The sequence below is a fragment of the Oryctolagus cuniculus genome, chromosome 10 (assembly GCF_051225735.1).
Source record: "Oryctolagus cuniculus isolate XC-2025 breed Fujian yellow rabbit chromosome 10, ASM5122573v1, whole genome shotgun sequence".
Taxonomy (NCBI): Eukaryota; Metazoa; Chordata; class Mammalia; order Lagomorpha; family Leporidae; genus Oryctolagus; species Oryctolagus cuniculus.
The window spans coordinates 53,978,898-54,005,520 of record NC_142876.1 but is presented as its reverse complement, the minus strand read 5'-3'; the positions used below and the strand labels follow the sequence as shown (position 1 = coordinate 54,005,520).

Here is a 26,623-nt window from a genome sequence, read left to right as displayed (position 1 = left end):
GAACTGTGGCTAAGTATTAGATTTGGAGGTCAGACTTCCTGGGTTTGCATCAGGTTGTAGGAGAATGATTATTTAACCTCTCTGTGGCTGTTTGCTCCAGTGTCAGTGAAGATGAATAATGGTAATATCTTGCGCCGTTGTGGTGAGGTGAATGGGGTCATAAACACCAAACACTTAGAGAAGTGCTACACACATAGGAAGTGTGCAGTGAATGTCAGTTGTTACTACTGTGCACACTAATGAGAACCCAAACAAGGGCCATGATTGCCACAGAAGTGGTGCAGCAGGAATTTTCCTGCCACACAAATCCAAGGGTTCTTCTTGAGGAGGCGACCCCAGAGCTGGATCTGTGGGGAGTGTGGGTGGAATTTAGATGAGTGAATATTGGTGCTGCCTGAGCAGAAGCCCAAAGCCCAGAGGCAGGAAGTGGGTAGAGCTCGCAGGTACTTGGTGTGCATTCTCTCTGATTCTCTGAATCCTATCTCTTTCAGTTCTCACCACACCCTTCTGAGAGCAGAATCAAATGCCAGCTATACAGGTCAGAAATTGCATCTCAAAGAAGCGTAACAAAATCTTGCTCGAGACCAGCCTGTCAGTAAATGGTACAGCCAGAATTCAGACTTTGGGCTGTAGACTCCCGAAGGAGGTGCCCTTCGAGGCACACCGGGTAGCATGCACAGACTTGGAAATCTCGATGAGCAGAACAAAATCTGGTGGGAAAATGAGTTGGGGGGACTTGATGTCACACACTGGAGCCTGTGCCCTGCGTAGTTTGTCCATTTCCCTGTGTCAATGTAATTGATGAGTGCTTTCAGCCCTTTAAGCGATTACAGATTATTACACTGGCAGCAGTCTGTGGGAATGCTTGGTGTAGGCAAGTTGTGGAGACAAGAAGTCAACCTGGCAAGCTCCTGCAAGAGTCCAGGCAAGACGGGGCTGACTTGGAAGGCAGAGACACCAGAAATCAAAAGAAAGGAGTCAAAACAAAATATGTCACAGAGAGAAACAGGAGGACTTGAAACTAAATGCATAAAGGAGGCAAGGGAGGGAGGTGTCCGTAGCTAAGATGCCGAACCTGAGTGCCTTGAAGATTGATGGCGCCATTGAGAATCAAGGGAGACCCGGTGGCAAAGGGTCCCTAAGTAACTGTTGATCTGGGTGCTACTGCTAGCGAACAGTGAAGTCTGTCTCAGACCCCCTGGGGTAAGTCCCAGTCAGGAAGTCCCAGGCTGGGTTCTATTCTCAGTGGGATCATGTTTGGTTCTGATTTTAGGCAAGTCACTTACATTGATGGGTATGATTAACCATCTCCATTCAGCAATGAATCAGCATAATCTGTTCCTTTTTTAATTTTTACTTTAAAGAGAGAGAGAGAAAGAGAGCGCTCCAACTTGCTGGTTCATACCCCCCCCCCAAATGCCCACATTGGCCCCCTACTGGAGCTGGGAGCCCAATCCATGTCTCCCATGTGGGTGGCAGGAACCCAACGACTTGAACCATCATTGCTGGCTCCCAGGGTCTGCATTAGCAGGAATCTGGGGTCAGAAGCCAGGGCCAGGATTTGAACTCAGGCAGTGTGAAATGCAGGCATCTTAACTGTTGTCTTAAGGAATGGGCCACATGCCTGTCCTGACCGTTTTAAATATGGCTGTCCAATTTGCACTCTGAGTACTGTATCCAGGAATCTGGTTGCAGGGGAAATCTGATCTGAAGGGATCTGTATTGGGAAGCCTTTAGCTGCTGGTTCCAGAAAACTCACTGTAAAATGACTTAAACAATTACAATAATGTCACATAAGGAGCACTTCAGTGGTTGGTGGGGCTTGGGGCCTGACTCTGCTTCTCCAGTTCTCTTTTCCTCATCCCTCATGGTTCCTGGAAGCATCCTCACTGGACAGTGTCCAGAACAAGAAGTACTGATTCTCCCTGGCTTCTCTCTACTAGTACAGAAACTTTTATCAGAAACCCCGCCTCTCCCCAACTTCTCTCAAGGTTCATTGGCTGGGAGGAAGTCACATGTTCATCCATAAACCAATTCCTAGCAAGACAAATCCTTACCTTTTGCTTTGACTAATGGAAATTCCCTACTGGATCCTGAGTCCCTGGGAGGGACATGGACTGTTCATAATCTGGGCTGTGAACCAAGGAAAGATGGAAGAGCTGGGGGATCTGTTTTTCCAACAAGTCTTCTAGTCACCTTGGTATTTATTATGGTGTTTTTTCTGCATTAAAGCTCAGTCTTGTTCAAGGCTCAAGGCATTGTCCAGCATGGGACAGACTTCTGTCTATGGCTCCACTGTGATGAAAATGGGGACGGAGTGGGGTCTCTCTCCTGCTGTCTTCTCTCCCCGACTTTTCACCTGCCCTGCTGCAGAAGACCAACTTAGTTGTCACAGGGCAGGTGGCAGGGTTGCAGCTCCGGGTCTCACTGGCTGGCCTCCATGCCACTGGCCAAATGCCAGCTCTCTCAAGGGACTTGTTGGTTCTTGCATTGCTCTGTGGTGGTGGTGGGAGCTGCTGGATATATACAATTGTTCAGTGCTTGTGTAGGACAGAAATAGCCTGTGCCTGATCAAAGCAGAGAGGGAGAGAAAATGGGGATTCAAACCCTCTTAAACTTTATTTCCCCAAAAGAATGGCCCCTTCTTCCATCCAGTGCTGTTTTAAACCTTCCCAGGGGCAATCCCCACCCCACCCCTTTCAGATCAAAGCCCCAGTAGAACTTTAACGGGTTGGAAAGGGTTATGGAGCCAAGACTGAGCTGTGACTCCCCCTCTGTCTCCTCCATGCCAGAGGTAACCTGCAAGAAGGGCTGTCAGTGGGAACTCCCCACCCTGGGAACCACTGGCCAGTTCTGTTTCTCTACTGAACTCATACCTGAGGATCAAGAGTCCAAATGGAGCAAGACACACGGCGAGAAGCATTGTCACTGTCCCCCTGAGAATTAGCTGCCTGACTTTTGGTTCTTCTCCCATGCAGCCGCTGCGGGACACACCAGTGGCCTCCCTGAAGAGCATGGAGGTGTGGCAAGATGGCAAGTCCTGCCCGCCACTTCCCAGGGCCCAGGACAGTCATGGAGCCTTCCGGTTTGGGGACAGTCCCACCAGCCACTTGCTCTTCAAGCTTCCCCAGGAATTACTGAAACCCAGGTATTTTAAAATTTCTCACCCCAGTGCCAACTCAGAAGCCAATTGCAGTTTGACCCCAGGGAAGTGTTGCCAGCATGATGTCACGCACCTGGCACTCATGAAGATGGCACTGTCATTGCCGTGAACCGAAGTGCCAGCCTGCACGGGACAGGGAGCGTGATTGCCTGCCAGGTGCTCTCCTCCACAGCTGGGCTGCGAATGTGACAGTGCATGGCTCAGAGACTGCAACAGCTCAGCTCTGGCTTCAAATCAGCAGTGTTCTAAAAATAAGGCTGATGTTTTCTTCCAAAGCTGCTATTTATTTCTATGGAAAATCACCTTTCTTCTCTTGCATTCTGTAGAAGAAAATTATCCTTTTAGGTAGACCCGGTGCCAGCTAGAACAAGTTTAGAGAATGTAGTTAGACTTTTTATGCTAACAAGTTACAACCCTGTGGAGGGGGAGGGGATGAGCAGTTGTATCAATGATGTCAGAAGAAAGTAGAAAAACCAGGTTTGTCAAGTTCAGGTGATATGAAGGAGATGTAAATTGAGAGGTGGCAGCCATTCCTTCAACACTTCCCTACAGAGGCAGATGTCCCAGGAATCAAGAAGACCTGGCTGTAGCTCCTAGCTTCAGACTACACGGACTCATTGGGAAAGTCTGGGCCAGGCGGGGGTTACTCCACGCAGAGATGACCCCTGGGAAGAATCCAGTATTGACCCAAGTGGCCCAACTCCGATACACCTGCCGTGCCCAGTCCTTGGCTGGCAGCATTGCCCCTGCAGATCCATAGGTGTGACACTGGGAATTCCCTGTCTCCCCAACATCAGGTTCTTTGAGAGGAAACAATTTTCCTACGCTTAGGCTTTCTCTCCCTTCCCGGCTCCCTTGTTTTAACAAAACGAAACATCGCTCTGGACCTCAATTTTCTCATTGGTCAAATGCAGTTGATGATGTTTTCCCTGCAGGGAGGGGAGGTAAGAGCTGGTAAGGAGCCTGCTTCTGGGAAGTCCATTCCGAAAACCATGACTGTGACTCACAGGCAGAGAGATGTCAAAGCCAGAAGTGAGGAATGCCGGCTTCTACAGGAGACTCCCTGCGGGAGGCGCCAGGGCTCTGATCGTCACACACAGCGCCCCTGGGTCCCTCATTTCCCTCAGTTGTGCGAGTGGACGACTCACGCAGGGAGTAGGGATCATCCACTGTTACTTCCCAGTGGGGAGGCCCTGTTCCCCATCACAGATCTCTTGGTCAAGCTGGCCTTCACAACAATCTCTCTTTTTGCAAGAAACGGCAGTTGCCAAGGCTGTCCCTACTGCTCTGTCCCCAGCCTCTCTCCCTCCACCCCTCCTCTCTGGCATCTTCTCTCCCAGCACATCCATTGTGATTAGTAATCTGGCTTCTGAGGAGGCTGCAACCCATGCCTTCCTGTCCAATGCTGCATCACACATCACACATGAAAACAGTAGCATTTGCAAAGGCAACATGAAAACATGGCCCATCATTAATAAATGTAATTGTGAAATATATTGTAATCTCAGTGTAGCGATCAGATTGTATTTTCAGGAAGTTTCGAGACTTGCGTTTACTATTGTTCTCCTTCTGATTTATATTCTAGAGATGTTTTGATTCTCCTTGGTAATTGGCACCATTGTTTTTTAACTCTTTGGTGTATGCATAAAAACGCTAATGAGGCCTCTGTCTTTCCCTCCCTGTCCCCAGCAATGTGCAGCCTCACGCGCTGGAATTTGAATCCACTGCTGCCTTTTTTGGTGTTCAGCAGTTAGTCTTTTCTGAAAGAAAATTGCTTTAGGAAACAGTTCTGGAAAGCAAATGTCAAGTCTGATCATTGAGCTCACATATGTAAAGTGCTTCACATTCTGTAGTGCCTGCTAATCTCCTCCCTAAACTGGCTAACCCTCATTCCCCAAGCCTCCGCACCAACACAGGCACACGGAGAGAAACACTGAGCAGTGTTACCATCTGGCTGGTTGAATTTAACAAATATAGATTTCTTTTTCACTTTGAAGCACACTGCCCTCCAGGAAACCTAGAAGAATAAATGTGCAGCTCAGTCTCACAATATTAAGAAGCAAAGAGAGTATTAGAAGCAAAGAGCATTAACACTGCAATTTTTTTCTTCCACTGTGAGGGTAGGCCTCCAGATTTTCCACGGACCATGCCATGCATTTCAGGAACTGTTTGTTGAGTTCCTACTGTGGAGTTGGCACTGAGCAAACCTGTAATGCTAGGAGCAGTATAAACCCAGTCCTCGCCTTCTCTCTGGGGTGTACCTGGATGTTACCCATGGGGAACAGGTGATGACAGCTGATTGATACCTGGGTCTCCCACTACCTTGTCATGGTGCACCTTTGGGAGCCCCTCCCAGTGCATCCCTGTGCCACAGACAACTCAAGGAATGAGTTACTGCACTTCTAGCATGGTGCCCAGAGCACACTCGTTCTGTTTTTTATTGGATGGAAGGATGGATGGAAGGAAGGAAGGAAGGGAGTTTTCATAGAAGTTAAAGTTTGCTGAGGCAAAAGTGCACATGATGTGTAACTATCATACAATGTATAGTAACTTATATTATCTGCTTTTTCTGCACGATATAGGCCCCATTCCTCTTCCATCATGGGTGGGTGTTAGGGCCTGAGGAAGGTAGACGTAGGTGAGACAAGATGTGTCGGTACTTCTGTGCCCTTGTGTTAAATATGGTGGGACTTCAGAAAGTCCATGGACAAATGGAATGGAGAGATGCCTGCCTGATGCTTAAATCACATCACCATATTCACGTTGTCCCCTACTCCTCCTACAACCTCCCTCTCCCGGAGTTTGCACATATTGGAATGCGTGTTCACTGGGCTCAAAGAGTGCAGGCTACCACGTGAACTAAGCCAGCCACAGAGATGAAGACTGTAGGACTGCATCTATAGGTGGATGAGGGCCGGAAGGTAGGGAGAAAGCAGAAGAGTGGGTCCAGAGGCTGGGGCGGGGCGGTAGGTAGCTGCTGCTGAGAGGGTAGGGGTCCAGGCTTGCAAGGTGATGAGTTCTGGGGGTGACTGCACAACACCACGAATGCACTTCCTGCAGAGCCGTGCACTTCAAAGTGGCTCAGCTGGTTGTTTTAGTCCCTTTTTGTTGCTATAAAAATACCTGAGTAACTTACAGTGATTGATTTGGCACATGATTCTGGGGGTTGGAAGGTCCAAAGGACATTTTGTTGGCCTCTGGAAAGGGTGCCTTCACTGGGTAACAACGTGGCATAGAAAGAACAAGGGAGCAGGCCGCATCAAAGGGGCCAAGCATGTGGAGCAGCCCTGCTCTCCTAGGGCTGGTGCTGCCCTGACTGCCGTAATCCCTTCCAAGGCCAGGGAGGGGCCTGTGACCCACGCACCTTGCACTAGGCCCCACCTCTTACAGATCCACCACCACAACCACCGCCATACTGGGGGCCAAGCTTCTAGCACGTGAGCCTTGGCTAGGGCCCACCCTCAGACCCCATCCACACCCTGGCAACGGTGAATTTGATATTTAGTGGATTTGACCTTAATTTTTTTAAATGTGGAATTTTGTAAAAGCCCAGGCATGTTGTCCCTGCTTGCGTGTGCTGGGACATAACACCATAGCTAAGCTGGCCACAGAAGTTCTGCACTATTTCTCAAAGCAGTCAGGAGAGCATACAGCAAAACTGTTCACAGGTGGCGTCTCAAAGGTTCCCGGAGACGTGAGTCAGTTAATCATCCAATCGGTTGACAGATGGGGTTTCCGGTGTTGGTGCCTCCCTCCCGTGTCCCGGCTATAAGATGCACCATTTCACTTCATGGCCTGCTGCCTGCTTCACCCCACAGGTCGCAGTTCTCCGTGGACATGCAGACGACAGCTTCCGGAGGGCTGGTGTTCTTCGCGGGCTCTAGGAATTCCTTCCTGGCTCTTTACCTCTCGAAAGGACGGCTGGTCTTTGCCCTGGGGACAGCAGGGAAAAAACTGCGGCTCAAGAGCAAAGAGAAATGCAACGACGGCCAGTGGCACACGGTGAGCGCCGGGGCCCAGGTCAGCGGGTGGGAGGCCAGCAGGAGGAGCCCTGGCAGCCTTCCCAGGCACGGAGGCCTGCGCGCTGGGAGAGCTCGTGTGGTTGGCGACGCTGAGGGACCCGCATCTCGGCACAGGGGGGCTGCACCCCCAGCCGTGCAGGGACGCCATCCTGACTGCCCCCTGGGCTTCACTCCCTGCATCTTCCGTCCGCTACACCCCCCTGGGCTGCCTCACTCCCCTTGCCCATTCCCACCCCTACTCCCTAGACAGTTTCTCTCTGGGGGTCAATTTCCCTTCTCCAGACTTGGAATGCCTTCCTCGTGGCTTAAGACCCACATGCCCAGCACCCCAGCTCTCATATGGGCACTTCCTAGATTTAAAGAAACACAGGCAGCCGGCGCTATGGCGCACTTGGTTAATCCTCCACCTGCGGTGCCAGCATCCTGTATGGGTGCCAGTTCTAGTACCGGTTGCTCCTCTTCCAGTCTGGCTCTCTGCTGTGGCCCAGGAAGGCAGTGGAGGATGGCCCAAGTGCTTGGGCCCCTGTACCCTCATGGGAGACCCGGAGGAAGCACCTGGCTCCTGGCTTTGGACCAGCATAGCTCCAGCCATTTGGGGAGTTGTGGCCATTTGGGGAGTGACCCAATGGAAGGAAGACCTTTCTCTCTGTCTCTCTCTCTCACTGTCTGTAACTCTACCTGTCAAATAAATAAATAAAATCTTAAAAAAAGAAAGAAAGAAACACAAGGTAAGGCCAAAGGAAACTTTTTTTTAAACTTGAGATGCACAAAGAAAAACAGAGAGCTTCCATCTACTGGGTCTCTCCCCAAATGCCCACAATGGCCAGGGCTGGAACCAAGAGCTGGGAACTCAATCCAGGTCTCCCACATGGGTGGCAGGAAGCCAAGCACTTGAACCATCGGGGCTGCCTCCCCCAGTCAGCGTTGGCAGGAGTTGGAATCAGGAGCGGCGCTGGGAAGTGGACCCAGACTCTCTGCTACAAGACACGGGTGTCCTAAGCAGCATCTTCACCACTCGGCTAAATGCCTGCTCTGTTTTCCTTTTTTCCTGAGGAAAGGAACTAGAACTCAGAAAACTTAAGTGGCTTGACGAGTTGTGTTCACTTAGTCATTCAGCAAATATTCTGTGAGCGGCTACCCCAGAGAATATAAGCAAAGCCTCCCCAGTGTGACATCAGATAGCGATGAGTGCTTTGAGAAAACGCGAGGGCAAGGTGAGGAAATGAGGAAGCAGGGAGACTGTAGATACCGTAGTCAAGAGAGGGGAGATGCCTCCAACAGGAGCTGGCTTCCTGTGAAGGGTGGGGAGGCTGTTCCCAGCCCAGGGAATAGCAAATATGGAGCCCCTGAGGTGGGCATTAGCTGAGTGAGCAGAACATGGAGGGATCAGAAATGGGATTAGAGAAAGAAAAGGGCCCAGGTCGTTCAAGCTTTGGAGGCCCAGCTAAGGACTTGGGATTTTATTCCAGGTGTCCCTGCAGCTTTTAAAGAGTCTTAAACTCTAGCATGAATGGATTTGGGTTTTTTCGACCTGTCTTTAGCTGCAGAGACTGCACCGGGGTTAAAGTAGAAGTGGGGAGAGCAGAGGGAAGCTCCCTGCATTGTGGAGGGAAAGAGAGGAGCCCGGGCCACATCTCAGAGCTTCGGGCCGGCAGCAGGGCTGGTAGTTGGGAGCTTACTGAGGTGGTGTAGACGGAGAGGAGGTGGAAGTGGCTGGGGAGAGAGCAGTTTTGAGCTGGGGACAACAGGAGATCTGGGAGCACCTTCCCATCCAGGGCCACCAGACATTGCAACCTGTGTGCCAGCAGACAGTGGCGGCCCAGAGCCTCTTCGCTCTGGACATGCGTGCTGGGGAGTCTCCAGTGAATGATTTCACCAGGGAGTAGCCCTGACAGGGCAGGAACCATCTAGATCCCAGGGGTCCTAACTTGCAGCGAGGAGTGTTAGTCACTTACTCCTCCTGTTAGGAAAGAAGCAGCCATCGTGCACTCTCTTGTGTGCCCTGCCCTGCGGGAACTTCCAAAAGTCCCTGGGGGTGCAGATGTGTTGTCTGCAGGGTAAGGTGCTGATTAAGATGCCCACGTTCCACACTGCGTTGCCTGGGTTCTGTGCTCGGCTCCGGCTGCTCACCGCCTGCTGGTGAGAACCGTGGGAGGCAGGAGGTGATGAATCAAGTACTGAGTCCCTGATACCCACATGGGAGACTTGGATTGAGTTCCTGGATCCTGGCTTTGGCCTGGCTGAACCCCAGCTGTTGCTAGCTTCTGGAGAACTCTTTGTGTCTGTGTCTGTGTCTCTGTCCTTCCCTCTCTTTCCCTCTTCCTCTCAAATAAATGAACTTTTTTTAATAGATAAATTAAACTTTATTTCTTTAACTTTTATTTAGTAAATATAAATTTCCAAAGTACAATTTATGGATTACAATGGAGTTCATGGAAAATGGAATGAAAAGATTAGTTTATTTGGGTGCAAAAAATTTTGAAATCCATGCCAATGATGAATCTTTAAAAAGTTTGTGGAAAATACATACTGTTAAAAAAAACTATGCATGGATTTCAAACATAATTGTGCACCAAAATAAACTTACCTTTTTGTAATGTTTTCCCAAGAACTTTTGGAAGTCTACTCACCTGACCCCCTCCTCTCAGCTCTGCACCACCACTGTGCTCCTCCCCCTTTCTTGCACAAATGTTTGCTTACTTTGGTGCCATTGACTCTCTATGTTTTGCATACATTTCCAGATCCTTGGCATTTTTGTATTAGTTCATTTTTGAGCTCCACTTGTTCAGTAGCTAACTTAATCTCACAGAATGCCGGTGATGATAGCAGGAGAAAAAGGGGCAGAAAAATATTTTTCAAAAATGTCCCTGTAACCATGCACCAAATGCAGCCGCAGTTGTCAAAGGTGAAAATCAGATCCACTTATTTTCTGTCCTCTGCAGGTGGTGTTTGGGCAAGATGGAGGTGAGGCACGCTTGGTTGTGGATGGCCTGAAGGCGCAGGAAGGAAGACTGCCTGGAAATTCCACTGTCAGTATCAGAGCCTTGGTTTACCTGGGAGCATCTTCATCCCGGAAACCCAAGGTGAGAGGTCACCCTTCAGAGCCCAAGATAAAAATAACTCACCTTGTACTGTACCCATGACGGTTATGTGAGCTCTCTGAACATCTCAAAATATTTCGGATGCTTTTTAAAATACCTAATTACTGTTCACGTTCACAAGCCCCAGGAGAAGGCACCCAGACCACATTCCCAAGCCTGTGTTTGCAAGGTGCGGCTTGAGATACAAACCCTGCTGGAGTGATACAGGACTTCTCCCTGGCTTTCTTCACTTCCGTTTTTTAAGTTTATTTTATTTATTTGAAAGGCAGAGAGACAGAGGCTAACATTGTTCCTTGACCTACTCGGAAAGCTCGAAAGAGACTTGAACAAGGAAGAACTTCATAACTGCACATGCGCCAGGGTCTGAAAGAACAACATTATCTGAAGAACCACACTTGGGTACACTGGGCCAAGGGAAAGGCATGTCAAGTTCAGGGACTCTGCTGGAGCTACAGCCAGGGCGAGCTCTGGGAGTGCCCTCCCCCTCTGCCTCCCCTCCCTCCCTGCCAGGGCTCTAACTACACCTGGATTACCTGGGTGACCTCATGCACCTGTCTTTTTTTTGACAGGCAGAGTGGACAGTGGGAGAGAGAGACAGAGAGAAAGGTCTTCCTTTGCCATTGGTTCACCCTCCAATGGCCGCCGCGGCCGGCGCGCTGCGGCCGGCGCACGGCGCTGATCCGATGGCAGGAGCCAGGAGCCAGGTGCTTTTCCTGGTCTCCCATGGGGTGCAGGGCCCAAGCACCTGGGCCATCCTCCACTGCACTCCCTGGCCACAGCAGAGGGCTGGCCTGGAAGAGGGGCAACCGGGACAGAATCCGGCGCCCCGACCGGGACTAGAACCTGGTGTGCCGGCGCCGCTAGGCGGAGGATTAGCCTAGTGAGCCGCGGCGCCGGCCCTCATGCACCTGTCTTTCTCCTCCCAGATAGGCCTTCTCCTCCCACAAAGAGAATGGTTCGGTCACCGGCTGGGGCATAGGAACTGTCCTCTGCCTGAGTTGATTTTTGCTCCTTTCCAGCAGAGATGGAGACCATTCTGATGTGACATTTGCTGGCCCTGGGGGAGGGGAGGGCACAGACTCGACTGGGCCTGGAAAGGGACAGAAAGTAGACCTTGTTCCCTAGCCCATAATCTAGGTGTTCAGCCCCTCCACAGGGCTCAGCATGGCCCGCTGGAGCTTGGCACTGGAGTTTGAGCCAGAACCCCAGCAAATATTACTTTGCTTTGTTATCTATAGAATAACTTTCATGTGTACACTATGAATATATGAGAGTACCTCAAAAAGTTCACAGAAATGGGATGAAAAGTGTATTTTGGCACAAAAATATTTGGAATCCATGCATTGTTTTTTCGTAGTACACGTCTGAAGACCCCTCTCATAACAAATTCATAGTGTGTATGTTGTAATATGTGTCTGTATACACCATATTAATTACTAAGCAACATCCTCAGGTTTCCCTTCCTCTACCTCTGTGCCTGTTTTTATCCCAGAGAAATCACAGGAGGGAGCAGCTCTTCCAAGGCACAATCTGGGCATTGTTTTGACCTGGATAAATTGTTACGACACCTTAGTCATAGCCAGCACCCCAACATCTGGAGCAATGAGTAGAACCCCAGTCCCAGTATTCTTTACAAGCCAAGGTCCTTTTTGTAGCCTTCCTTCTACCTGAGAGTCTAAACCGTGGGATCAGCCGTCTCCCCAGCCAGTCGCTCAGTCCCTGCCCCTGAATACAAGAACTATAGTTGTGGATTTGGCCTTCAGTGTCAGATCCTGGTCTGTCCTGGAGAGTCTGGGCCTGGTTTCCTATGCAGGCTCTCCATTACGCAGCTTAGCAAATATTGAGAAACTAAGAATGTCCTAAGGCACCCAATCACTGGTTTATCATTGATGCTGACACCATACACATCTGTAATACAGGTTGAGTATCCTTCATCCAAAATGCTTGAGACTAGAAGTGTCTCAGGTTTCGATTTTTTCAGATTTTGAAGAGTTCTGTATACATAAATAATATCTTGGGGATGTGACTCAAGTATAAATACAAAATTCATTTATGTTTCATATACCCTCACACACATAGCCCAAAGGTAATTTTATAAATATTTTTAGTGCACCTGTGTTATGCCTGTGGCCCAACACATGAAGTCAGGAATAGAATTTTTTCCTTATGCTGGCATATTGGTGCTCAAAGTTTTAGATATTGGAGCATTTTGGATTTTTAAATTAGGGTTGTGAAACATGTGTGGCCAATATCCTTTGCAATTACCCTATTTTGTCTCTGCCTTGCAGGATTCCAGCGTCCTCAAAGCATTTATTCTAGAAGGAAATTTAGGGATTTTATTGAGTTTAAGAATTTTGTTCTTAAACTTGTTTGAGAATTTTATGAGAGCTACAGTCCTTCTCCCCAGGAAAGCGCCCACATGGAGAACATCTGGTGTATAACGTAAGGGTCTCAGAACTCCCGAAGCCAGGCCCAGCGGCCCACGTGAGGAGCTGGCAGGGGGCTCATTGCTGGCCCCCTGGTGATGTGCTTGGCAGTAGTGATTTGTTGGTCATGTGCTGAACCCAACAATGCAGGGATTTTTTTATTTGTTTAGTTTTTTTGCTCTATTAGTTTTGGAACATTTGGGCCTCTTTATTCAGTCAGCTGCCTTGCCTTATCAGACGGGCTCATGAAACCCTAAAAGGTAGTTTGGAGCCACAAAGAGACAATCTGTGAACAATAAGGTGGAAATTCCCCCTGTGGCAGCTCGGGCTGTGGATCAGGGTCAGGTTGAACTTTTCAGCTGCGTGCACACCAGTTGGTTTGGCGGCACCTTCAAACTTCATCCACCTGCCAGACATCGGTGAGGCAGGTTTATTTGGCATTGTGCCAAAGGAATTGCCAAACACACCTAACTCCTTGAGGAATCTACCATCTCCCTTGTGCTGATAAGGTGCAATGTCCTTAACCTTGCCCGCCTCTGCATATCTGGGAGTTGTGGGTCGTGAGCTCTTTCTTTTCTGCTTGGTTACAGAGCCTCCCCCAAAAAAGTTTTGTAGGATGCCTGAAGAACTTCCAGCTGGACTTAAAGCCCTTGGGCACCCCTTCTGCAAACGTCGGGGTGTCTCCCTGCTTGGGTGGCTCTCTGGAGGAAGGCATTTATTTTTCCCAAGGAGGAGGAGCTCATGTTGTCCTGGGTAAGGAATAGTGTGGTAGAGTTTGTCTTTGAGTCTTAAGAATTCCATTCTTTTTCTTTCATTATGATGCTGTAACTGTTTGTATTTTTTCCTTTTGAAAGCCAACTCTGTGTCACTGGGGCCAGAGTTTAAGCTCGCTTTCAGCATTCGCCCCAGAAGTCTCACTGGAATCTTAATACACGTTGGAAGTCAACCCGGGCAACACCTGAGTGTCTATATGGAGGCCGGACAGGTGCGTGGCAGGTTCATGGAAGGCAGATGCCATTTCTGGAGACCCTAATAGAAGAAGTCAGGGTGGAAAGTGAAATCCCAGCTTGTGTGCAAGAGACCTGGCTTTGGGGCTAACTTGCCAGTCTCCTTCAGCACGCAGTGTTAGCATCATTTTCTGATTGTCACCTTTAAAATCAGAGAAACATAAACAAGTTGGTCTGAATTCCAGCTGCCTCATCAGGTTAAATGCCTCTAGGAAGTTAATTACACTTGTTTAGATTTAGTTTTGTGACCTATAAAATGTGGATGGTTATTCATCTATCCTAAGGCTGTTGTCAGGTTGGAGACTCTGCCATAAGAAGTTGGCCCTCAGTATCTGTGAGGGAATTGGTTCCAGGACCCCCAGCAGATCCCAACCCCCAAGGATGCCTAAGTTCCTCCTCTAAAATGCTGCAACATTCACATATAACCTATATATATTCTTCCATATACTTTCTCTCTTTTTAAAGATTTATTTACTTATTTAAAAGGCAGAGTTACATAGAGGCAGAAAGAGAGAGAAAGGAGAGAGAGAGAAAGGTCTTCCATCTGCTGGTTCACTCCCCAAATGGCTGCAATGGCTGGAGCTGCGCCGATCCAAAGCCAGGATCCAAGAGCTTCTGCCTGATCTCCCATGTGGGTGCGGGGGCCCAAGGACTTGGGCCATCTTCCACTGCTTTCCCAGGCCATAGCAGAGAGCTGGATCGGAAGTAGAACATCCGGGACTGGAACCAGAGCCCATATGGATGCCGGCACTGCAGGCGACAGCTTTAACCACCATGCCACAGCGCTGGCCCCTCTGCTGTATACTTTCAAGCATCTAAATTACTTATAATACTTAATACAATGAAAACGCCATATAAATATTTGTCATAAGAGGGGACTTCAAAGAGTTTGTGGGAAATATAGAATTTAAACATAAGTCTACTTTGGTACAAAAATTTTTGAAATCCACATGTGGTTTGTTCATGATACACATTTTCCCATGAACTTTTTGAAGATCCTGTTATATTGTATTGTTAGGGAAACAATGACAAGAAAAAAATCAATATAAATATGATATCTTTGTTAAATACAGACATGGTATTTTTTTGAAAGATTTATTTTATTTACTTGAAAGTCAGAGTTACAGAGAGAGATAGAAGAGAGGCAGAGAGAGAGAGAGGTCTTCCATCTGCTGGTTCACTCCCCAACTGGCCGCAACGGCCGGAGCTGCGCCAATCCAAAGCCAGGAGCCAGGAGCTTCCTCCAGGTCTCCCATGTGGGTGCAGGGGACAAGGACCTGGGCCATCTTCAACTGCTTTCCCAGGCCATAGCAGAGAGCTGGATCAGAAGTGGAGCATCCGGGTCTCGAACTGGCATCCATATGGATGCCAGCACTTCAGGCCAGGGTGTTAACCCGCTGCGCCACAGCGCTACCCCCACGGTATTTTTTCAAATATTTTCATCTGCAGTTTGTTATAGCCATAGGTGTGAACCCCACAGATATGGGTCTAACGGTATTCAGTCAGTATTCGTTTTTTCCCTCCTCCCTGTCCCCTTCACCATAGCACTACCTTCATTCATAAGGATAGGACCAGAATTAATGAAATAGATTTTCTCATCAACCGTCTACACCGTGTGACAGCTCCGATTCCCTTCTCTCTGTACAACTCCCCAGCCTCTGTGGTCCCTGCAGCCCAGCTGGGCCTGGTCTCTGCACCCACTTCCTTGGCTTTTCTTGAGTTCCTTCTTCAGTTTAATCTTGTGCTGCCTCATTCTCCCTGTTCCTCACAGACCAGGTCGATGTCACACTTTCCACCTCCCGGGTACAGCTCTCTCCTTCTCAGGGAAATCTCTTTAAAACAAAATTCTTCCAGGAAGCCTGTCTGAGTGAAGGCCTCCAGTTGAAGACTGATGATGCGCCATTTTATTCCATACCCATCAAGCCACAGTTTATCAATTGTGAGGGGGGAAATCTCAGAAGAAAATGAAATGGCCTAAAGTCTCATTGAAACTGTAGCCTTTCAGTCCGAGCGGATCCCTGGAAGCACAGAGAAGCCGCCCACTTGCTGGTGGTTGAGAGGAGGCTGGCTTTGCAGAGGAGGGGTTCCAGGGAGAGTTTCCGCACAGGAAATAACCTCGAAAGCAAAGCCCAGACCCGATGACCTTCACATTGAGCAGGGACATTGCTCAGCTCAAAAAACGCCTGCGAGTAGGCTGCGCCCTCCAGCTACATGCAAATTAGATGTAAATTATTTATAAATGTGCTTATTTTAGTCCTCAGTTCATTCACCTTAACTCAACCCTTGGAAAATCCCAGTGGAGACCCCGCTCTGGAGAGCAGGGAGGCGGGATTCTGCCACCTGGCAGGCGCAGTCGCTTCTGTCAGCTTGTCTCCTGTCTTGATGGAGACCCCTCCCCCTGTGCCCCCTGCAGGGGGTGATTGCAACTGGCTGGCCCCTGCAGCAGGTGGAAGCCTCCAGCAGCATTTTTTGCTTTCTGAATTTCACGCGTCCTTCTAAAGAGAACCACACATTCTTGCATCTTATTCAATGCTAAGGAAGATCTGCAGCATTAGTCTGTAAACTTGGAGTGGGGCTGAGGGGCAGGAGGCCAGACAGGAGCGAAAGGCTTGTTGCTTTTGGCCTCAACTTCAGGTATAACCTCGTTTGTACTTGGTAGCCTGGAAGGGGTGCAGTAGAGGAGTTCTTCATCAGCTTTGGAAACCCCGGGGGGCCACCAGGTGCAGGAGTCAGGAGGCCAGGATCCAATGTACTCCCCCCCAGGTGTTGGTGGGACCAGGGGTGTGAAGGGAGGATGCTCGGGGAAAGCTGGCTCCACCTTCCTTCCTGGAGGAAACGAGAAAATGCGTGTGTGTTCCAGGTCACGGCCTCTGTGGACAGCGGAGCAAGTGCGATCTCAACATCGGTCACGCCAAAGCGGTCTCTGTGTGATGGACAGTGGCACTCTGTGGCAGGTATGATATCCAGCAGCCTGCTGTTCATACACGGAGGCTGACTTCCCAAGTGCAGCCTCAGGACGTCCACCGCGTGCCTGCCCAGGGTCAGCCCGCCAGATCAGCGTGCCCCGTTTCAACCTGGCATGCTGAGGTCACACATGGCTGCTGCCTCCAGTTCTCCAGAACAGACTTGAATTTTGCTTTTTTGTTCTTCCTGGGGTGTTTGCTTTTGGCTTTTATGTTGGGGGTCTGGGTTGGGGTAGGGGAATTTATGGCCTAGCACGCTTATTAGCCATGCTAGTTTTTAATGGAGCGTGACTGTGATTCAGATGTTGGCTCTGAAGTCAAAAACAATAGGGGCTCAAATCTCACTTCCATCCCTTGCCCTGGTGACCGTGGGCAAGCATTGAATGCAGTTGCCCTTGAGCTTCGATTTCCCCATCCATGAAGTGATGATGTGTGCAAACTGCTCAGCACAGATACGCAGTGAATGTTCCGTAAGGATCCGCTCCTCCTGTTGCATAGTTAAGGATGCTGTTAAGCCTTAATGGTTAAAATTTTCAACAATCGCTTGGTGTTGATGCAAACTACTAGACTACCGAATGAGTAGAGAACACACATACCCCTCAAATCTGTTGTTTTGTTAATACCTTGTCGATATTAGTTTTCAGTATATGAATGCATATAGGCTAAAACACCTGTAGTAAAAAGTGCTCTTTTTTTGGTTAATTTGTAGGCTAACTGCACTACAATTAACTAAGATTGTTAACATGGGAGGAATTCTGTGCTGAGGGTCAAGAGAGACTGTCTTTGGCATCAGTTTTTAGAAATCAATGTATTTTTTTTAGAGAGAGACTTACTTATTTACTTGAGACAGGAGAGACAGAAAGAGAGGTCTTTCATCCGCTGGTTCATTCCCCAAATGGCTATGATGGCCAAAGCAGAGCCAATCTGAAGCCAGAAACCAGGAGCTTCTTCCAGGTCTCCCGCGTGGGTGCAGTGGCACAACCACTTGGGCCATCTTCCATTTCTTTCTCAGGCCGTCAGCAGGGATGCTGGATTGGAAATGGAGCAGCTGGGACTTGAACTGGCACCCATATGGGATGCCAGTGCCACAAGCTGATGTTTAACCTACTACACCACAGCACCAACCTGTCAATGTCATCGTTGTCTTCTTTTTTTTAAGATTTATTTATTTGAATGGCAGAGTTACAGAGAGGCAGAGGCAGAGAGAGAGAGAGAGAAAGAGAAGTCTTCCATCCACTGGTTCACTCCTCAATTGGTCGCAATGGCTGGAGTTAGGCCGATCTGAAGCCAGGGACCTGGAACATCTTCCAGGTCTCCCATGTGGATGCAGGGGCCCAAGGATTTGGGCCATCTTCTACTGCTTTCCTAGGCCATAGCAGAGAGCCGGATCGGAAGTGGAGCCGCCGGATCTTGAACCCAGCACCCATATGGGATGCCAGTACTGCAGGTGGTGGCTTTACCCACTACACCACAGCACCGGCCCCTCAATGTCTTCTAAGAAAGTAGTTGAGCAGTTATGAAGTAGACATGGCCCCGGAGACAGGAGACAACACCTGAATGCCCATCTCTCTAACAGAGACTGCTCCGTGAATCCCAGTGTGTGGCCCGGGGAGTGGGAGTGAGCGAAATTACCTTGGGTTCAGATTCATTTTAAGGGTTCAGTTCAGTAATGTATGTGGAAGTGCCAAACACAGCTGATGTTCACAGGAAGTTGGGTGACTTACAGAGAGGCTGACGCCTGCAGGCAGAGCACCCATGGCTCTGTAGGACCGAGTTGACAGGAAGCCAGTGTTGACACATCGACCAGTGTGAAGGACTGTCCTCAGGCAAGAGACCTAACCGGCTTTCTCCCCCTCCCCCAGTCACCATGAAACATCACACCCTGCACCTGCAGCTGGATGCAGACAGCAGCTACACAGCCAGACGGCTCACCTTCCTGCCGGCCAGCATGCACGAGCCACTGCACATCGGAGGTGTCCCAGGTAACCCTGGTCCTTAGTTCTTCTACGCCCATGTTGCCTCCCCCATCAGCTCTTAATGTCTTCTTCTTAACCCAGCAAACCTGATGGCCCAGCCTGTGGGTTATTAGCAGGGCAGCCCTTGCCTGGGTGGTAGAGATGGTGAGGTCTTTGCTCCTGCATGTGGAGAAACACAGTTGTCAGCAGTGAGCCCATTTGAAGGCAGCCCAAGCCACATTACTGCTGCTTCCTCAACCTAAAATTTATAAGCCTCTCCCAAGAGAGTGCATTAACCTAGAAGCCTGAAATCAGCAAAGAGCCAGGAAAGGGGCTGCGAAGATGGTCTCCCCTCTCCAGCACTTAGTTTTACTGATGAGTTATTAGGCTTTGTGGGCCCAGAATGGGAAAGTTGGGTGGGTAGACATGGAGGTCAGTTCAAGCCTGGAATTTTGCCCAGAAAGAACCTTTTCATTCTTCATTGTTTTATGTGCCTTCCAATGGTCTGGTAGTTAATTTTATAGGTCTTTAAGGACCCATAAAAAGCACCGGAGTTCAGTTATTAGGTATTGATTCAGACTGAGAAATCTCCTCTGCAGAAGTTGAAGATAGCTTTTTTGCTGATTCGTCACAGCAGGTGGAGTGGCAGGCAGGTACTTCAAGAGGCAGAAGTGAAGGGGGCGGGCTGCTGAGACCTGAGGTCCCTTTAGCGCTTTTCAATAAGACTAGCTTGAAACCCAGGATGCCTTTGTTAGGGCGTATGCATCTCAAGTTTTATTCCAAGTTCTTGCCCCCCCCCCACCGGATCGAGATAAGAATTCAAAGCAGAGGCATAAATACTGTGCATAAATGAGAACATGGTTTATTTTTATGTATTTTCATTTATTTACTTATTTGAAAGGCAGAGTTACAGAGAGGCAGAAACAGAGAGAGAGGTCTTCCATCCACTGGTTCACTCCCAGATGGCCACAACAGCTGGACCTGTGCTGATCCAAAGCCAGGAGCCAGGGGTTTCTTCTGGGTCTCCCATGTGGGTGCAGGGGCCCAAGCACTTGGGCCGCCATCTACTGCTTTCCCAAGCCATAGCAGAGAGCTGGATTGGAAGTGGAGCAGCTGGGACCTGAACCAGCACCTGAATAGGATGCTGGCACTGCAGGCGGCAACTTTACCCACTATTTCCCAGAATTTATTTAAAAGTGAGAGTGCGTATGCATTCACACGTGAGTGTGGGCCACCCCACACAGAGAGATGCCTGCCCTGAGTGGGCCCCAGAGCTCGCCTATGAGAGAGAGCATGAGGGGAGGCCAGAGAAGGACCAGCAGCAAGGGCAAGAAGCCAGAAGGCAAAAGGGCCCCTCCCACGGGTAACAGTCCTTGTGCGGGGTAGATGTGATACCAAATGGGGTGGAATTGGGACAGGCTTCAGCGTACATGAGCCCTTCTGGGAGTTTCACGGTGCCTCCACCTGGAGTTTAACTTCCCTACCAGCATCTCCTCCCTCCTGCTCCTGGATGGAGACACAGGTGGGTGCATCACAGGAAAATGCAAGTGCTGCATTGACATGTAAGGGGGCGGAGTTACAGTGCAGCGCTGCACAGAAACTGTAAGGAATCTTCCAGCTCACCCACGCCTACCGATCCTCCTGCTGGTCTCGCCCATGGCTTCATTTCATGGAGCCATCCACTGAGGGCCTCTCTCTCTTCTCTTCCAGCCCATTTGCAGCCCCTGAAGCTGCCAGTGTGGAGATCATTTTTTGGCTGTCTGAAGAACATTCAAGTCAACCACATCCCTGTCCCTGTCACAGAAGCCTTGGAAGTCCAGGGGCCTGTCAGTCTGAGTGGCTGCCCTGACCACTAACGTGAGCCTATTACACCACGAGGAAATTTACCTTGAAAAGCACCGGTCCCCCGGCGTGCCTCTCTTCCTTAGGGGAGATGCTTCCTGACTCAAGACATCCCCCGATGGGCGTAACAGCCAACCTCGTTTTGAATTCCAATCGCATATACCCCACCACTCTAGCATGCAGTGCTACATATGTATTTTATATAAAAATCCCTTTTCTTGAAGAAGAACAAATTGTTAATCCAAAATGCACAAAATGTGGTAATATTATTTTCCACTGAAAAGGTCCATTAAAGAGCATTATTTCCCACTTGTTAAAAAATTAAATATCTTCTCAAGCACTTTAAAAATATGAGATCTTTACAAATGTTACGGGATTCTAATTGATGGGATGAAACAAGTGAGGGCACTCTGTAGATTATGACGTTTTATTAGCACGAAGCCAGTGGCTTAATGGTTGTTGGTCCTGGTATTGATTCTTCAGCAGCTACTCCCTGTGCCCCTACAACAGTTTTCTACAATTACAGAGCACGTACTGGTGTGGTTCTGTGTCTGCTCATGTTGGAAATAGTGCATAATAGGATGTGATTCCTGCCTTTAAGGATGGTGCATTCCAATTGGAGGGATACAGAATAGTCATAAACTAGTGATTAGCAGGCGGAGCTAATGAACCTGTTAATTCCTGAGGTCCATTGGCTTCCCAGTCCCAGTCTCCCCCCGCCTTAATGATTGAGCAGGACTTGGCTCCTGAAATCCACAGAGACATTTAAATCCAAAAGTCCTACGTGAATAGTTGATAGATCAGAGTAGAGACTAGATGTCATGCTGACCTCTGAGAGGGGGCAGGTGTGTGGGCGCTAGCCCTCCAAGGGAGCTCCCATGAGAGGGTTGGTCATACGAGCCACGTGTGCTGCCTCCTCTGTCCCGCTCTGCTCCCTGGCTCACCACGTGATCCTTGTTCTGCACACACTCCGCCAATTCCAGCTTCCACCTGGCCCCCAGGCTAATGGGGCCCCTGGACCGTGACTGAAACGAGCCTTCTCCTTCCCACGAAGCTCCTCTCAGGTATTTCAGTGAAACTAACCAAAAGCTGAGTTATGCACCCAGTCTGCTACCCACCAGGCCCAGATGGTGGTGTGGGTTCTTTGAGTGCACAAACTGCCCCCCCCCCCCCCCAGGAGAGCTGAGCTGGCTACACGAGCTGGGCCTGAAGTTTTGCATGGCAAGCTGACAGACGTCAGCAAGGATGGTGTAGTAGAGCGCTAGTGTCAGCTGGCATCGCCTTCCCTAACAAGGAAGGCTGTGTGAGCGTCTCTGCGTCATCCACATAGGAGAAAAGTACCGAAGTCTGAAGATCAGGCTGAGGGGTCCCACGTGACGACCTTCAGCTGCCTGCCCTCCGCCTCTGCACCTGAGTCACCTTCCCTTCAGCCCAGCGTGCTTTTCAGACCTTCCCACTGAAGCCTGACGGGGATGTTTTCCTGGAGAGACAGCGAGGCCCTGGTTCAGGAATTACCCAACACAGGCTGAGTGGCACTCCCTAGGGATGCTATGGTAGGTCAGAGGTTGACTCTGGGTCATGTGCTTCTGAAAACCTCGATTTTTCTTCCTTTTTAAAAATATTTATTTATTTATTTGAAAGTCAGAATTACACAGAGAGAGAAGGAGAGGCAGAGAGAGAGAGAGAGACAGGTCTTCCATCTGCTGGTTCACTCCACAATTGGCCACAACAGCTGGAGCTGTGCAGATCTGGAGTCAGGAGCTGCTGCTGCTGCTGCTGCTTCTTTTTTTTAAATATCTGTGTTTATTTGAAAGGGCAGCTAGAGAGAGAGAAAGAGACATATACAAAGGGAAGGATTTCCCATCTGCTGGTCCACTCCCCAAATGGCTGCAACAGCCAGGGCTGGGCCAGGCCAAAGCCAGGGCCCAGGAGCCACCCCCAGGTCTCCCATATGGGTGGCAGGGGCGCAAGTACCTGGGCCATCCTCCACTTTCCCACATGTATTAGCAAGAAGTCGGATTGGAAGTGGAGGAGCTGGGACCCAAATCAGCATCCACATGGGATCTGGCATTGCAGGTGGTGGCATAGCCCACTACACCACAATGCTGGCTGAGGTTTTCTTTTCAAACTGATGCCTTACCATTTTGTTTCGTTTTGTTTTGTTTTGACAGGCAGAGTTAGACAGTGAGAGAGAGAGAGAGACAGAGAGCAAGGTCTTCCTCCCATTGTTTCACCCCCTAAGTGGCCACTACAGCTGGCGCTGCGCCAATCTGAAGCCAGGAGCCAGGTGCTTCCTCCTGGTCTCCCATGCAGGTGCAGGGCCCAAGGACTGGGGCCATCCTCCACTGCCTTCCTGGGCCACAGCAGAGAGCTGGACTGGAAGAGGAGCAACTGGGACAGAATCCGGCGCTCCAACCGGGACTAGAACCTGGGGTGCCAGCGCCGCAGGCGGAGGATTAGCCGAGTGAGCCGCAGCGCCGGCCACTTTACTGTTCTTAGTACCTCAAAGTAGAGCCTGCTCAAATGTTATAAGAAGTCAGTGTGAGTTTGTTTTGATGCAAAAATTTTGGAAATTCATGCAAACTTTTTCATAAGACAAATTTGAAGACCCCCTATGTGTGTGCAATATTCTACTTGTATCCTACCGTTTTTGCTTTGTTTTGAAAGGGAGAGACAGAGAAGCAGAGATAGAGAATTCTCATCTACTGCCTTACTCCCTAAATGTCTGCAATGGCTATGCCTGGACCAGGCCAAATGCTGAGAGCCAGGAGCCAGGAGCCAGGAGCCAGGAGCCAGGAATCAGGAGCCTAGAGATTCTTCCTGGTCTCCCACATGGCTGCAGTGGCCCAAGGACTTGGGCCATCCTCTACTGTTTCCCAAGCCAGAAAGAGAGCTGGATTGGAAGTGGGGCAGCCAGAACTCGAACCGGCACCCATACGGGATGCTGGCATTGCAGGTGGTGGCTTTACCTGCTATGCCACAGCTCCAGCCCCTCAATTTTTCAAATGAATAGTTCCCAGGTGACTACTGAGTCGGCAGGTGAATCACCCATTTTACCTGTCTTTAGCAGATCCGACTTAAAGCAATGGACATTGCTTCTGAGACCCTGCTGTTAACCCTACAGAACTAGGGGGTTATCCATCGGTGTGAACTATTTGCTAGCTCTTCCTAGATTCATCATAAAGGAGACTTCTTCACTCACTAATCCCAGCAGTTCCTCGCATCATGCCGCCATATTATAATCACTCGAAGCACAGCCAGCCATCTGCCTTTGTTGAATACCAGCCACCAGAAAGCAGCAGAGTCCCAGATGGAACTGTAGGTGAGGAGACAGAAAGCCTTCTGTGAAGCCATCCTCAGACTAAATGTGAGTTCTCAGAAAAGAATGCTGGGAGCTCCCCAACCTAGCATCGTGGAAATGATGTGCAAGCTGCAAAACGCCACGCAAGCATTGTCACTGCTCTCACGCATGGGGCTGACCCAGAGGAGGGCAGGATTGTTGGTCACCACAGTGTCCAGTTCCATCCAGGTCCACCATCGGTGCCATTTTGGCCCAGTGGAGTGGGGCCTGGAGGACTGCTTCTCCCAGCAACAGGTACATGCAGGGCACCGGGCCACTGTGCGGCCCTGGTGTCTCCAGCGGCCAGCGGCTGTGGCCTTCAGCCTCTCTGGGTACTTGTTGATCCCATTCATTCCTCAGAACTCAGTTGCCAGGCTTTTGCCACACTCACGATAACCACACGTCAGAGGACAGAAGCACCGGGCAAACCACACCAACCTTCCCTCTCACCGGACAGCCAGGTGTCTCGCTTCCCCACAGAGAAACTGAGCTCCAGCCTCTCCTACCCACCGTGGAGCCGCACAGCAAAACCCCAAAGCCCGGCTTGTGCCCTGCCAACCACTTTAACCCTCTCTCTATATTGGGGAGGCCAGCGCTGTGGCGTAGCGGGTAAAGCCTGCAGTGCCAGCATCCCATATGGGCACCGGTTCAAGTCCCAGCTGCTCCACTTCCAATCCAGCTCTCTGCTATGGCCTAGGAAAGCAATACAAGATAGTCCAAGTCCAAGGGCCCCTCCACCCACGTGGGAGACCCAGAAAAAGCTCCAGGCTCCTAGCTTTGGATTGGCCCTGCTCTGACCATTGTGGCCATTTGTAGAGTGAACCACCAGATGGAAGACCTCTCTCTCTCTTCTCTCTCTCTGCCTGTGCCTCTCTGCAACTCTGCCTTTCGAATAAATAAATAAATCTTTAAAGAAAAAAAAATATATGTGGGAGCCAGTTTTGTGACATAGCTGCTTAAACGTCCGCCTGGGACGCCGGCATCCCATATGGGCACCAATTTGAGACCTGGATGCTCCTCTTCTGATCTAGCTCCCTGCTAATGCACCTGGGAAGGTAGCACAAGACAGCCCAAGTGCTTGGGCCCTTGCACCCACATGGGAGACCAGGAAGAAGCTCTGACCTCTTGGCTTCAGCCTGGCTTGGCCCCGGCTGATTCATCCATTTAAGGAGTGAACCAGCTTGTGCCGCTGCTCACTAGGCTAATCCTCCACCTTGTGGCGCCGGCACACTGGGTTCTAGTCCTGGTCAGGGCGCCGGATTCTGTCCCGGTTGCCCCTCTTCCAGGCCAGCTCTCTGCTGTGGCCAGGGAGTGCAGTGGAGGATGGCCCAAGTCCTTGGGCCCTGCACCCATATGGGAGACCTGGAGAAGCACCTGGCTCCTGCCTTCAGATCAGCACTGTGCGCCGGCTGCAGCGCGCTGGCCGTGGCGGCCACTGGAGGGTGAACCAACGGCAAAGGAAGACCTTTCTCTCTGTCTCTCTCTCTCACTGTCCACTCTGCCTGTCAAAAATTAAAAAAAAAAAAAAAGTGAAGCAGCAGAAGGAAGATTTTCTGGCGCTCACTCCCCCTCCCCTTCCCCCTCTCCCCCTTTTACTCTCCCTCTCCCTCCCCTTCCTCCTCCCTCTGTCTCCTCCTCTCTCTGTAACTCTGCCTTTCAAGTACATAAAAAATAAATTTTAAAAATTGCATTGTGTTTCTTGGGCCTTTGAATAACAGTCTGTTCCATTAGATGAATTTACCATAATGGATTTCACTATCCTGCATTTATTAGCAAATTACCTTGTTTCCATTTTTCCACTTATAAGCAGCACTACAATGAAGATGTCCTGGGATATAAATGTATTTATTTTCTTAAGATAATCCTAAGAAGTAAGTTACTGGGTCAAAGGACATGAATGCTTTAATGTTGTTAGTCAAATTGTTGCCCAAAACTTTACATCCATTTACACTCAATCACTTTAAACTGGCCTGAGCCCCTGATGCCAATAATACAAATCCACCCAGGTGTGCCCTGCTCTCCAGACAGAAGCAGCTGGGTGAGGTCCACCGTCATCCAGGCTGATCTAGCTAAGCTCACATCACCTGGAAACACACGGGCAGCTGATGGGTGTGTGGCTCCCACCAGGGCCCACAGCACGCCTTAGAGGAGGAACTGGTGCCGGCGGGCCATGGACAAAGCCAAGGTTGTGAAATGTCTCACCCTCGGAGGACTCCAAACAAATGCCAAGCCCAGGCGGCACTTGCGGAAAGGAGCAAGGTCCTGTTGGAAGAGCGTCCCGAGCTCTGCGCGGACAAGTCCAGCCGGGCCGGCTTCTCCCTCCTGCACCCTGTGAGTTTGCTTTGTTGTCACTGACACCTGCAGAATTCTCTCGGGGGTTAAAAGGAAATTCCTCAGATCAGTGAAATTTAGTAAAGTGGACTTGAGCAAAAGCAAACAAAACGCAACTTACGAATAGGACATTTCCCAGCACTAGAGCAGGTTGTGAGAATCCCAGCCGACCGTGGGGTCCCACAGCCTACACGGAAACTAGAAAAAACCACACAGAAAACCACTTAATTGGCTACAGGCTAGTCCATCAACCAGCCGGCTGGTTACAGTTTCAAGAGCTGTTTGCAGCTTAAGTAGTTAATTGGCTACAGGGCCTCCTGTGATGGGCCCGGGCTCAGTTAGACTTCTGCATTGCTTTGCTCTGTTGGCCTCGTGCAGGTGTTCAGTCCAAGCCCGTGACCAGCACTTTATTTTACACAGGCAAAATTCCCAGTTTTAAATGTGTAAACCCAAGTCCCGGTCCTTTCCAACAG

General features: G+C 49.8%; 1 protein-coding gene and 1 long non-coding RNA gene across 4 annotated transcripts in view; one reads left to right on the top strand and one right to left on the bottom strand.

The window, feature by feature from the left end:
• The window catches only part of LAMA3 (laminin subunit alpha 3), a 256,090-nt gene extending 235,262 nt beyond the window's left edge, over window positions 1-20,828 (top strand). For all 3 annotated transcript variants that reach the window (XM_008261146.5, XM_051851337.3, XM_008261147.5), the window contains 8 exons: window positions 2,979-3,148; window positions 6,982-7,165; window positions 10,128-10,268; window positions 13,303-13,465; window positions 13,567-13,697; window positions 16,580-16,673; window positions 18,545-18,664; window positions 20,348-20,828. In XM_008261146.5, coding sequence (XP_008259368.3) covers window positions 2,979-3,148; window positions 6,982-7,165; window positions 10,128-10,268; window positions 13,303-13,465; window positions 13,567-13,697; window positions 16,580-16,673; window positions 18,545-18,664; window positions 20,348-20,493 — 1,149 coding nt within the window. In that variant the 3' untranslated portion in view covers window positions 20,494-20,828. The remainder of the gene's footprint in view (window positions 1-2,978; window positions 3,149-6,981; window positions 7,166-10,127; window positions 10,269-13,302; window positions 13,466-13,566; window positions 13,698-16,579; window positions 16,674-18,544; window positions 18,665-20,347) is intronic.
• Window positions 20,829-22,078: 1,250 nt separating this feature from the next.
• On the bottom strand, window positions 22,079-26,407 carry LOC149123769 (uncharacterized). Its single transcript, XR_016214104.1, has 3 exons — window positions 26,272-26,407; window positions 26,022-26,187; window positions 22,079-22,298 (listed from the first exon to the last, which is right to left on the bottom strand). It is a non-coding gene; the product is annotated as an uncharacterized LOC149123769 (long non-coding RNA).
• Window positions 26,408-26,623: the final 216 nt, after the last annotated feature.